Genomic DNA, 13,871 nt, shown 5'->3' with positions numbered 1-13,871 from the left:
TTGCACTCCCTCTGAAAGATCAGGTTTGTAGTTTGGAGGTACTCCCAGATCCATCATTGTCGCTGCAAGTCCAAGTGGCTACAGCAGCTCATAGTGCCTTTTAACAGCTTCGGCTGGCTCGCCAGCTACGGCCTTTTCTGGACAGGGATAGCTTGGCCAGTGGTATGGGCATTAGTAACCTCAAGAGTGGATGACTGCAATGTGCTCCATGTGGGGTTGCTCTTGAGACTGCTCCGGAAACCCTGGCTAGTGCAGAACATAGGAGCTCAGCTGTTGTCAGGAGCTGCCTCTTTTCAGCATATAACTCCTTTGCTGAGGGAATTGCACTGTTTACCTATTGGCTACCAGGACAGGTTTAAGGTTTTGGTACTAGTGTACAAAGCCCTAAACAACTTGGGACCAGGTTTTCTGAGAGAGCGCCTTCTCCTTACCATCCTGCTCAATCACTGAGGTCATTGGAGAGCATGATCCAGGTGGTCCCAAGCGGACCCATGGCCTGATTGGAATCCACCAGGAGAAGAGCCTTTTGTGTAGTGGCCCCTTCTCTGAGGCTTCCAGGAGTGTGATTCTTGTTGTAAACAAGGCACACCCTCCCTGCACACCTTGTTTCCTTCCAAAATTGGGGTTATGATAGTATTGGCAGGGAGGACACGGTGGGGGGCACAGGCAGCCCACAGGCCATGTGTTGCCCCGCCCCCCAGTAAGACATTGTGGAAATAATTGCTTATTTGATTGACTGAAATGATAGCCATAGAGACATATGGCATTATTCTACTTCACTTAATAGCTACAATCACATTTTTCTATGCTACTATCTATGCCTTTTTGCATGGCAGCTTCCAATTTTGTTTATTCATGTAAATAATGTATAACATGGAATTTCCTGTATTGGGCATTTTTGTGATCTCTGTGCATCACACACAGATAGCTGGGATAAGCAACAATCCAGGAGGTGGGGGTTTTTTGTTTGTTTTTTGTTTGTTTGTTTAAAAGGTTGGATCCCAACTTCCCCCTCTGTGAATGGTAGGATTCCTGGTCACAAGGAGAGCCAGGATCTAGCAGAGGCTTCCCAATGGAGGGAGGGGTTGGCAGTTTTATCTGATTCCCCCTTTCCTCTGCAGCCCCAGTGCCACCTCTGTTCCATTGGAGGTGGCATTCAGGGACTACAGGAAGAATCAGAAAATTGCCCCATCTTCTTCCTCCAATGCCAGCGAAATTCTACTGGGTGTAAGTCTGGATCCTGCCCATTATTCCTTATAATCATAAAATTGATTTTAAGATCAGGTATTGGAAAACATAAAGGTGGGCTTTTCTTATTTGCTGTCTTGTTGTGAAGATGCAGAATTCATTGCCATCACATCTACAAACTCTATTCTGCAACGACACAGGGTGTTTTTTTAGTACTCTAAAACAGTAACAGGACAAACTACAACTAAAGCAACATCTAACAACTAGGAATCATATTCAATCAAGTTATTATTATGGATACAATCCAGCCCCCTGCTTATGCACATGGAGAACAAGGTTTGGGCAGCCTCCATGAATACAAATAAGCTCCAATGGCTGTAACTCAAGAATGGAAAACTTTGAGGCCACCTAAAAAAAATTACATTGGAATTTGGGGTATCACATTGTTGAAACATATTTCTGTAACCACGAGGCCTAGAAATTTGTCTTCTTTCTTTACAAAAAAGATGTTGAGACTCTGAATTCTAATTTGATCCTGGTGGGCTATGTAGAAGGACCATTCACATTGCAACAAAACTGTCACGCTACAGAAAAGTTCTTTGGGGCCACCAGCTCGCTCTTTGGGTAAAAGATCATTGCACAGAAGCTTCTCCTTCCCTCCCCAAAGGAAACTTCTGTGAGTAAACACATTTGCTGATGGCAGCATTTCCCACTAACATTTCCCTGGGTCAAAGCACAAAGCAGTTTTGTCTCAGAATTTGCTACTGTGTACACATTGCTTGCTGAAGTCTGTGACTTGGTGGCATATCAGAAGGAACTGGACTGCATCCTCTTCCTGTCTCTTCCCAGAGAGAAGGGCTGATTTCTTTTTCTTTTTCTCTCTCTGTGATAGTGGTTGGATAAAGAAAATCTTTACCTTCTCCATATTGTTAAACAAAGGAAGCTGCCTTATCCCAAGTCAGACCATCGGTCCATATAGCTCAGTATCATCTACACTAACTGGCAGTGGCTGTCTAGGTTTCAGATAGGGGATTTGCCCAGCCCAGCCTGAAAATGCCAGGGCTTGACTCTGGGACCTTCTATATGCAAAGCCTGTGCTCTGCTACTGGACTGTGTCTCCTGCCCTCTACACTCTGCTGTCCCAAAGCTTTGGGACCCTCTCAATGGGTCCCCTCCCCGAGTGGGCCCACCTCTCCCCACTGCTGTCACTGCTGCCCATTCATTTGCTTTCTTCTCTTCCCACGTAGCTGTCCAGAGAGAGAATGCCAGGCAAAAGGAGGATCATTCTCTATCTCCCCATTCGTCTCACTGCTCAAGACGGGACAGGTGAACAAGCAGTGACCATGAGAAGGAGGGGGCCAAGGACAGAGGGTTCCAGGGGAGTGGGGGCTTGCTGGGGTGTGGTCCTTTGCAAACGCCCAACAACACTGGCTCTGCTTCTGTGGCCCTTCCTTCTCTAGAAAACATGGCAGGTCATCACCACATACGTGGGTACACACACACACACACACGAACCTGCCATTATACTATTGAATCATTGGTCCATCAACTCAGTACTGTCTGAGGCAAGAGTAGGAAACCTCAGGGGACAGTGTCAAGGGATGCATACTGGTGGGTGCTGGGCTTGGATGGGCAATGGACAGAGACAGAGACAGAATTGGACTGGTTACCCTTTTTCTTTCTGTCTTTCTGGTTTTCTTCTTCTTTTCTCTCTCTCTCCCCATCCCTTTCTCTCTTTCATACACCCCCATTCACTCACACCCATACACTTTTCACTTTTACATCCTTTCCATCCACACACACCCCTCTTATCTCAGTCTCCCCATCCCTTCTGTCTCTTTCACACATTCCCATTTCCACACATCCATCCACACATACACTCATTAGGATCACGGGGCAGACAGAAGGTTCAAACCTCCCATTGGCCCCTGGATTATAGCTGGCATTATATCCCCCCAGGTTTTCTAGATGTAAAGGATGGTTTGGAGTTAGCGGTGTCCTTGGCAACACGAATTGCCAGCAGGCCACTTTGAAGGGTGGTGATTAGATCCTTGGCCCTCCACTCATTCGAGATACACAAGGGAAATTCTTCGACTGGAGCTTAATGCAATCAGCCAGGTTCCTTTTTTATTTTGTAGGGAATGCAGTAGGCTGTGTGTCAAATCTTCAAGACAAGGGCTATTATAATTAAGGAGCCTGGGGATACAGATACCCAATTTCTGTTCCACTCCTGCCTTGGTCATGTCATGGGGCTTTGAAAGCTGGGCAAGATAAAGTCCATAAACTATGAGATTCTCTCTTCCTTGTCCATTGCCCTGTTGGCTTATATCCTGTAGAATAAGACCTGTTGGCTTATATCACTGCAGAACAGAAGCTAAATCCAGAGGCAGCCTCTGGAACCTGGCTAAATGTTGTCACTGTTTAATATGAAGCTTCTCCCATTTGGGTCAGTTCTATCATTTGTGGTATCAACCCAGCCATCCTGTTGCACCATCTAAGGCCTGGATTCAGTCCTAATAATCTACATGGGGGTACAACAGACTGTTGTTGGTGCCAGGGCAGGGAATGCTGCATTCAGTGATTTATGTATTCCTCTGTGGCAGCCTATACCAGGGAGCCACAATTGCAGTTGTGGACACACAGCCATTTGCACTCAGTAGTTCCTGGACTAGAATGATGGTCTACTTTATTCATAAAGAAGAATTCCAGCATTCCCCACCCCCACCACAGAATGTCTCCCTGTTTCTGGTATGTTTCATATGCCTTCACAGATTCTGCCATCACTCATTACAACCCAGTAAATCTATTCCTAGCAATTAGGCAGTCAGATACTACAAAATCTCTTTTGAGGAAAACACCCTTGATCTTCATCTTGTAAACTTTATTTACAAAACCATTCCTTCAACGAAGTGGCAGGGATTAAATACCTTGTCAAAACCAGCTCAAAGTAGAGAAAGACCCTTCCTCCAACCACATAGCCTGAGTTGTTAAAATCTAACTGCCTACACTAGGACCCATTCTTAATACTGAACATATTGTGCAAAACGTATTTCCTATTCCATTTCCTTTGTCCCCTGCCACTTTCAGATTTCAGTATCCCACAAATATATCTGAACTATGCTTAAGAAGTTGACTTCCTGAAGAGCAAGAGACGGCGCACTCCAGAGAGAAACTAAGTGCAGTTCTAATAGCAGTTGACTGTGATACCCATTAGTGTGGATAACAGACCAAATAAACTAGGACTGCAGTTTTTATTTGTTTATTCAGCCTTTCCTGAAGGCTTAGAGCAGATAACAATATACAAATCACAACACCCAATATAATGAATCAAATGTCCTTGAAGAAAACACATGGGTCTATTTTGTTTAGATCTAGAATAAACTAATATCCAAAATTGGGGAGAAGAACTGCTTGTTACTTCAATCCTATGCAGCTTTTTCAATCCAACGTATGAGGAAGAGGGGCTGAAATCTTGCTGACATGTACCATTCCAACATGCCTACTTGACGTGTGTGACATTATAGTTGGATACTGTTATCATACACATCATACTTGATGTGTTGGATATGATTCCAATTATGGAATGATCTCCCTGACGAGGCTCGCCTGGTGCCAACAATGTTATCTTTCCGGTGCCAGGTCAAGACTTTTCTCTTCTCCCAGGCAGTTAGCAACATATGCCGAGCTTTTAACTGACCCCAGAATAGTTTGTTTTAAATGGATATTGTTGTTTTTATGCTTTTGATGGTTTAAATTTTTTATATTTTTTTGTACTGTTCACTGTTTTTAACTGTTGTAAACCGCCCAGAGAGCTTCAGCTATGGGGCAATATATAAATGTAATAATAATATTTTTTTAAAAAGAGTTGCGTAAAGACCTATGCGTAAAATCTTCAGTTCTGCAGATTCTTTTTCTGATGTATAAATTATACAGTTCAGGCCTAGAAACACTGGACTCTATGCATGTAGGTCCCTATGTAAACCTGGCATTCATTATGATATGAATGTGTCTGGCTTAAATTCCCAGACAATTCCATGCACTGGGGGAAAGGAAGGACTTTTTTGTCCCAAATCACCAGCATAACCACTGAGAATCCTAGATAGCATGCCCATCAAGACTGATGGCATAGGGGAAGATTGCCTAAAGAGTTTTGCAGTATGTTTTTATATTTTAAAACTAAAAAGGACAGTGGGCCCCTTTAACATACATTTTATTAACAAACATAAACTATGAACAGCAGTACTATTTTCTGTTTGGCAGTAATAAAATATGCCATACTACTAGTTCATCAGATAATAGATATTTGTACGTAAAAGATAAGAATGTACTTAAAAGCTTTATTGGACCAAGGCCAAGTTGAATAAATCAAGCAGGAGTTAGTTTTCCCGTCGAATAAGTACATTTTATGATTCAGTTCTATCTGTGCTAGAGAATAAATTCTACTGTATGACAGCAATACTTATGACCTATTTTCCTTCCTTATAGATAGTCAGCGTCTACGGATGGACCTCCAGAAGATGGGCCTGTTGGAAGGCAAGATGGTTGATGAACTCACATCTCTCAAAGAAAAAAATGAACAAATGACCAAGGACTTGGAACTGTACAATAATCTTCCAGCTCTGAAAACAGCAGGAGAAGAAAAGAAAAAGGTACGTTAACATCCAAAACATACATGCAATATTTGCTTGAGACCCAGTTATTTAAATGTTCAGACTAAGGCATGTTGTATGTGCTGTCTTGAGCCTCCATCATATGCTCACACACTGAGGCATGGGGAAGCTGCTTCGCCAAAGTATGATCCTGTGTGCCTGCAAAAGACCCACATGATCAATCCCACTCAGATAGTTGAGGTATTCACATACCTACCACTGCCATGTGGGAGAGTACCATGAAGAAGCAGCTCCTACATTGTTTCTCATTTGTATGGGATTGTCAAAGTAGATTGAAGAGTAATTTTGGTTTTACAAAAGAAAGAAAAGATCATTAGTATCAGTTCTAGATCTAACACTGAAAAGTGATTACAATATGTCTTATACAAGTAACATTTACAAATTCCTGTACAGCTAGATAATATTTAACAAATAACTTAGATCGGGGGGAAAAGTCAGAGAGTAGCGTTTACACCACTTACATGAAAGTAAACCATATTGCAATCAATGGGGTTTACTTCTGAGTAAATATGTTTCCTTTCCAAACAGTTGTCTCCATTTGGAGCTTTTTTTTATGGGGTTGCATGTTTAAACTGTTAGCAGGGCCTTGACAATCAAAATTTATTATTCTTTTCTTGAATATTTCTATAGCAGTTTCACTTTTCTGCCACTATATCTTGGTCATAGCACTGGAAGATTATAAGCATTGATTTTAGTTGTGTGTTATCTGCAGATGGTGCTTTATGATCTGTGTATCTTTTATTGCCATGAACAAAAGCTTTCATGGGAAAAGGAAATGTGAATGAAAGTAGATGCTGGAAGGAAAATAATAAGAGGACAATACATTTGTAAGCGCAGGCTGGGGATCAATATTACTCTTAGAAAGAACACATCTTGCATCATGTAAAGAGAAAGATATTATTCATATAAAAGGGTAATGAGTTTTCATTTCTAAAGAAATTGAAGCCTTTATGTCTATTTTTCAATTTCTCAAAGATAAACCAACTTCAAAACCAAAGTCTAGCCACTTCAGTCATATTATTCGGATAAACAAGTCATTTCATATGTAGTTTACATATGTGAGCCATCCACACAATCTCTTTTTCTGCACAATCTCTCGATGTACAGGGTCATGTACTCTTATGGAAATGCTTAGATCGAGCATGTAAATGCTTTTGCTTCTTTGAATTTTGAAAATAGGCTAAATACTTTTAAGATCAGTGTCTAATCTTTGTACTATTTCCTTACACGAAGAAACTGCAAGAAGAGAAAGAAACATTAACAAAGCGCAGGGATGCTTTTAAGAAAATTATGGAGCATTTGAACAGAGAATATGAAGGCCTGAAATTACAGCTTCAGGAGAATGAGACTCATTCGCAGGTACAGTTGAAAATACTTTCTGCCCTCAGGCATTGCCTGTCTCCAAAAGTTAAGAGTTATGGAGCTTTGTTAAGTATATATATATATGCATGCATTGAATTGCTTAAAAGCCTCTGGAGAATTCCTTGAAATGTGGAAGGACATAAGATTTCTTTCCAAAGAAAGCTACCTGTGACAGGCAATGAATCAGAAAGACTCATTTTTAATTAACTCCTGGAAGTTTTCCAGTTACGAATCCAAAAACCATAATGTTGTTGTTGTGATGGAAAATGCAGCACAGCAATAAAACCATTTTCCTAGAGTGGTCGTGGGGTCTTCCACACTAGAGGCAGCTGGATAGCCATCTGTCAAATATGCTTTAAGGTGGATTCCTGCATTCAGTAGGGGGTTGGACTTGATGGCCTTTTAGGCCCCTTCCAACTCTGCTATTCTATGATTCCATGCTTGCAAATAATATTGGAATAACTGAGTTGATTCTGGATAAACTCAGACTCAAGCAAATCTAATTGATCTACATTCCTCTGACCTCTTAAATTTCTCCAGTCCGGCCAGACTAATAATGGAATAAGGCATTTGTCTCTGTTTCCCCTGCAGAGAAAAATAACCACAGTGGGTGGAGATATACCTCCTTCCTCCAGTGCCACAGTCCAGATCAATTTTGAATTTGGCAGCATTAAGAATATTAGTTCCAATTTGTTGTGTTTTGTTTTTGCTCACTTGATGTTTGAAGATTAAGAGTCATAAGTCTGCTCCAAATGGAAGCAGAACAGTAACCCCACCTGTTTGCTTCAGTTCAGTCCTGTTAGTAGGGAGCACTCAACCACAGTTTTTTGTAGTTTGGGCATCACTGAAAACTCTGGTTTATCGAATCAAGAAGTACCAAGTTAAGATGCAAGAGGGAGGGAGGATGGAGGAGAGAATGAACAAACACACAGTTTGTTGGACCAAGATCCTTATGTCTGAACCAGGCCATAGAATACTGAAGAGCAATGAGAGTGTAAATCAGATGAATAAAAGTATAGGCAGTCTGGAAGCACTATTTAGTAAAAAAAAATCCACCATTACTAGAAGCCCTATGCATTCTAGCCCTGAACAGTGGCTCCAGTTCATAAATGGTTCTGTGGGAACAGAAGCTTCTTTTTTATGTTTATTGTGAAGTAATGCTCCACACACATAGTGTCATCTCACTAAAGTAAACGTGGGGTGGTGCTAGGACTACTATTCTGTTGCAATTTTTTCCATAGTGCATAATTTTTGTAGTTAGTCATCTTTCTTTAAAAAAAACAAAACCAAAACAAAAACAGATGAAGGGAGCTATTTTGAAAGATTCATTGCAAATAGTCTACATGTCTTGACACAAAACATTGAACACCAGCACCAGGCAAGCAAACTGATACTGTAAAAATGGTATTGTTAGGATGCAGCCATCAATATAATAGCCACATTACTTTCCTGTTGATGCTGTGAAAGTGTTGTTGAAGTCCCAATATTTAACCTGCTCGCTTACAATCTTCTCCCTGCAGTCCTGCTCTTATCACAGCTTCAGGAATCAGACAGGAAACCCAGCTATGGAAATGAGGAAGTTTTTTTCTGTATAGTTCAGGGCCCAATATAGTGTCAAGATAAGCCTTATGTATTCTGAAAATGGTTATTAAACAAAAGAAACACAGATAATGTGAATTCAATGTCTTAATAAATCAGAGTCTTCACACTCTACTGTAATTTAAGCCAGGAGTCTCAGAGCAACCATTTTGATATTTTATAGTTATAAACATTACACGTGCATTTTGGGAATCTTTGTTGCAGTTTTTATTTTTATACTGTTTATTAAATACTGTTTATACTGTTTATTTTTATACTGTTTATTATTTTATACTGTTTATTTTTATACTGTTATTTTATTTTATTAACATTTATATACCACCTTATTTGTTAAAGAAAAACCATCAAGGGAGTACACAACTATTAAAAGCAATAAAAACAAGAACGTTAAAAACATTAAGGCTGCAATCCTTTACACCCACTTACCTGGAAGTAAACCACATTGAACTCAGCGGAATGTGCTTCTGAGTAGATTTGATTACTCAGGATTGCAGTGTAAAATATTAAAATGTCTACATAATTAAACTGTTCTCATTAAGAATGTGCCTCAGAATTTCTTCAGTTGAAATCAGTGGGACCTAAGTGATTGACTGTGCAAACCTATATGTGTCTGCTCAGAAGTAAGCTGCATGGAATTCAGTCAGACCTACTCACAGGTAACTATGCAGCACATGGAGACGTGACATGGCCAGTGCCAGAGCGATGGTGGAGCATTGATTCCATCATCTGTCGGGAGGTGTGATGCCTCTGCCGCTGCTTCTTTCCCCGGCGACTGCCACAGTGCCTGCCAGTTCTCGCTGCAGTGGCTGTGCAGGGACAGGCGACAGTGTCACTCGACGCTGATGCATCCTTCACCAGTGGCTGGATCCCATGCCCTGACATGCAAGGAGTCCTTTCTGCAGCCTCTTGTTTCTGCAGCGGCCACGCTTGGAGAAACACTCCCAGCCACAGAAGGAAGAGGCTATGGAACAGTCTCCTTGCATATCAGGGCATGGGATCCAGCTGCCAGCAAAGGACACATCAGCGCCAAGTGAGATCCTCGCTGTCCGGGGATCACATGGCTCAGCGCCGACCCGTCCTTCCCTGTTGGGACCATAGCAACAGGAAAGTGGGCAGCTATAGCAACGCTGCCCCCTTCCCTATTGCCATGGCCCCAATGGGGAGGAAGGGGCACCATATTGGCACAACAATCTGTCCTGCAGCTGTCACGAGTAGGACAGATCCTTGCACGTCCCATCCCCATTCACCAGAAGAGAAGGGGAATCAGATGCGCAAGCATTTCTCCTGTCAATGCAAAGTGGCAGGAGAGATGCTTTCACTGCCACTGCAAAGCGGCAGGAGAGATTCTTGTGTGTCCGATTCCCCTTCTCTTCTGGTGAATGGGGACAGGACACGCAAGGATCTATCCTGCACATGACAGCTACAGGACACATCCTTGCACCCCACTCCCCGATATCGGCAGATGGAATTCTCCTGCGGCTTGATATGTAATGTCAAGCTGTGGGAGATGTCCTCCCCCTGCACCCATGATCCATTCGGGGATCTGCTTGAGGGATGGAAGGTGCTCCTAGCCGATCTCTAGATGGATCGCGGGGTGGGGGGGCAAGCGACATGAACATCCTTGGGAACATGTGGGATGCCACAATCAGTGGTGGCATGTCCCCACCCCACTTGAGGAGTCCCCAATCACTCTGCCCCACCAAGGGACTGCATGATCGGTGGGTCTCCAAGCATTTCCTGGGACGGGATTATTTCCCGTGCCGATAGAGGTGCGCGGGGCAGAGGGTTCTCCCACTCTTGCCTCGCAACTGTGTAAGCACTGGGAATAATCCATGGAGCCCACCACACAACATGATAAGCAACTGTTGCACAGATAAACAACTCTGCAAATCATTGGTTATCTCCATTTCTTATTTCTGGAAAATAACTAACTATGGCGTGTTTTCCCCCCAACAGACGACACATTAGTCAGCGGGGGACTATTCAAGCAACAGTTGCTTAAATAGTCCACCATTGACTAATGTGTTATCTGAACTGACCGTATGTGTAGGATTGCAGCATAAGGCTGCCAGAATCTTATCTGTATTGGGCCTACTTGATAGAAAGCAAAATACCTAAAATTAAATATATATTTTTCATTACCCAAGTGGGACCATGATTGTTTTCATTTTCACTGTTATCATTTTTCATTTTATACTTTTAGCTTACAAATTTGGAAAGGAAGTGGCAACACCATGAACAAAATAATTTTGTCATGAAGGAATGTATCCTTTTTATTTTAATAAAAAAAAGGGGGGGAACTAAAATAACCTCAGTAAGGGCTTTTACTTGAAAATGTAACCAAAAGTGTGCAGGTAAAGATCACCTCTAGTAGATCACTTTAAAAGCTTACAATATTGTTTTGGCTGACCATCTCAACTAAAGGTTTGCTTGCATGCCAATGTTTCAGTAGTATAATGCAATCCTCTTATTCTGGAAATACAGTTATGAACTTATTTTTGGTGGCATAAATCGGTATGGTTAGCCATTGTCAAATATCACAAATCACTGCTAGCATTTCCTGCCGAAGCAACAGTCTGTACTAAGACCCACTGAATTTTATTTCTGAATAAATAGCTATAATTAGGTGGGCGGTCATTCCAAATAGAGGTATTCACATGAGTTAAACACATAAAAATCCAGCTGATTTCAATAAGAAAATTAAGTGGGTGCTTAAATTTCTGCCATTGTAATCATGACTCAGGTATGCCCTTTCTCAGCACTCTTAACCCCAAAGCAGAATGCATAAAATAATTTGCTTCTTGCACACTGTGGACTATTCCACATAAGAACATGTGAACCGCCCAGAGAGCTCCGGCTATTGGGCAGTATAGAAATGCAATAAATAAATAAATAAAACTTAAAAAGTGCCATGCTGGATCAGACCGAGGTTCCATCTAGTCCAGCACTCTGTTCACACAGTATATCTGCTTTGGGAGAATGAGAATTTCACTGGCGCTTTCTGCCTCCTTAGGGAGGATGTGGCGTTAAAGGCTTGTGAGCCTTAACTCCCAATTTCCCTGCTTTTTTGAGTTTGGTTGAAAACTGTAGAGCCTTTAACGTTGTTTTGTAAACCGTAGGTTTTTTGTTTATTGAATATACATTATACTCAAAGAGAGGGGCATACTACTGTATTTGTTTAGGAGGAGACAGTGGTTGTGAAAATATTTTTCAGGAAATAATATATTTTGCTTAATTACATGCTGACAACTTGACAACTGTTGTTAAAACAATTAGGCACCAATCCTATACACATTTACTTGAGAGTAAACCCCACTGAATGCACTGGGGCTTACTTCTGAGTATACATGTATAGGATTTCACTGTCTCCTTAAATATGATCAGTGGGGTTTTCTCCTCTCATTAGCTGTAAATTCAGAACCCACACAGATGACCAAACTGCTGGGATAAGCTTCCTCACCCTGTGGATTCCTTGATTGTCTATGAGCATTTCTACATTAAGAGAAATCCTATTGTTTATCCGAGACTTTTCTGCTTCCTGGTTCTTTGGCATAATTGTTATGGGCTGCATTACACAGGAGGAAGAGGGAGGCAAGGGGTTTGAATTGAATACTTCCCCTTCATTCAGTTCAATTGAGACAGCGTCATTGACTGGCAGAAGATCCTGCTGTTTCTCAGCTATTACCACTTTAAAAGTGGTTCATTTTATCCCAGGATTTCTGGAGGATTCCACAGGAGACTTCCTGTTTGTTGACGACATCATGAAATCGACCCAAAAACTTCTGTGAACGGCCAGTCACGGATGTGCAATAAATCATTTCTTTAGAAGAGACATCTGTTATCCTCGAAGTGATAAGGAGAATGGTGCAAATGAGTAGTGTTTGTCAGTATGGTCTCTCTTGAGTTCTTTTTGTAGGAGGAAACTATTATAAGTGGTTCTTATCTGTAACTTTGATACGTATTAGAAAACAAATTCCTTAACTTTTATTATCAGTTATTGCAACAAAAAGCCAGGAGAGTGATTACCGACCCATAATGAAGAATGTGACTAAGCAGATTGCAGAATACAACAAAACTCTCATAGAAGCTTTACAGAACAGCAGGAACTGAACCTAGGCATTTCTTTTATGTATCAGTGGGCCAATGAGAGAACTTATCTATATGTACTTTATGAATGTTTTCAAGATTATTCTTGAAACTTGTACACATATACTGGAATACACAGTAGCAATTTTTGTGTGCCTATTTCATAAATGCTAGATAACAGAAACCTGGAACATTTGCTTTTTCAAAATGTACCTTCCTGAGTGTAAGCCTCTATGTTCAGATGATGATTCATTGAAGATACCCAGTTTACATTATTTTGCTGTTTTCAGTAAGCAATTTTATTTCATTTAAGACATTTTGAAATACAGCTTCTGATGGTAGATTGAGACAGGCTTTAATATCCTTTCTGATGTAAAGATATTAGTGGATTAACTTAAACAGCAAAGAAAGTTATATTGATGCATATGTTTCTACCCATTTATCTTACTCTATCAGAATTCTAAAACAGGGTGCAGGGGGGGTCTGAATAGTAGATACAGTAGTATCCTGTATGTAATGAAAAGTAATAAAATAAACAAATTCAAAAAGAAATTATCCAGCAATAGGGTTTTCCAAAGATTATTATAAGTAGCCTCCTTGATCTTGAGACAGACCTACTCATGAGTAAAGGCCTGTTTATTAGTAAAGGCTATGAGCAAGGCAAAAGTAGCAGAAATGGGTGTGGCTGGAGAGTAACACATAAAAGGCAGAGAAAGCATTTTATGGAGGGGCAAAATGAAGGGGCTACATCCTTCTGACTGAGCGTAAAGGAGCCCAAAGTTTGATCCTCACTGCTACCGTATTTCTTTGATTGTAAGACGCCATCGATCGTAAGACGCACACTAATTTCAGTACCACCAACAGAAAAAAAACCCTAAGACACAACCGCGATTCTAAGACGCACCCATTTATAGAGATGTTTATATGGGGGGGGGGGGGAAGTGCGTCTTAGAATTGAAGCAATAC

General features: G+C 41.2%; 1 protein-coding gene across 2 annotated transcripts in view; it reads left to right on the top strand.

Annotated features, from left to right (window-relative positions):
* The window catches only part of IFT74 (intraflagellar transport 74), a 55,626-nt gene extending 42,037 nt beyond the window's left edge, over nucleotides 1–13,589 (top strand). Inside the window, exons 17-20 of one of the 2 annotated variants that reach the window (XM_063129206.1) lie at nucleotides 5,674–5,837; nucleotides 7,092–7,217; nucleotides 11,023–11,083; nucleotides 12,814–13,589. In XM_063129206.1, the coding sequence (XP_062985276.1) occupies nucleotides 5,674–5,837; nucleotides 7,092–7,217; nucleotides 11,023–11,083; nucleotides 12,814–12,929 (467 nt within the window). In that variant the 3' untranslated portion in view covers nucleotides 12,930–13,589. The remainder of the gene's footprint in view (nucleotides 1–5,673; nucleotides 5,838–7,091; nucleotides 7,218–11,022; nucleotides 11,084–12,813) is intronic. The other variant, XM_063129207.1, reaches the window with a different exon arrangement.
* Nucleotides 13,590–13,871: the final 282 nt, after the last annotated feature.

Source organism: Elgaria multicarinata, chromosome 6, assembly GCF_023053635.1.
Source record: "Elgaria multicarinata webbii isolate HBS135686 ecotype San Diego chromosome 6, rElgMul1.1.pri, whole genome shotgun sequence".
In the NCBI taxonomy this organism is placed as follows: Eukaryota; Metazoa; Chordata; class Lepidosauria; order Squamata; family Anguidae; genus Elgaria; species Elgaria multicarinata.
Note: the sequence above shows the minus strand (reverse complement) of the source record. Positions and strands in the feature narration are given on the sequence as shown.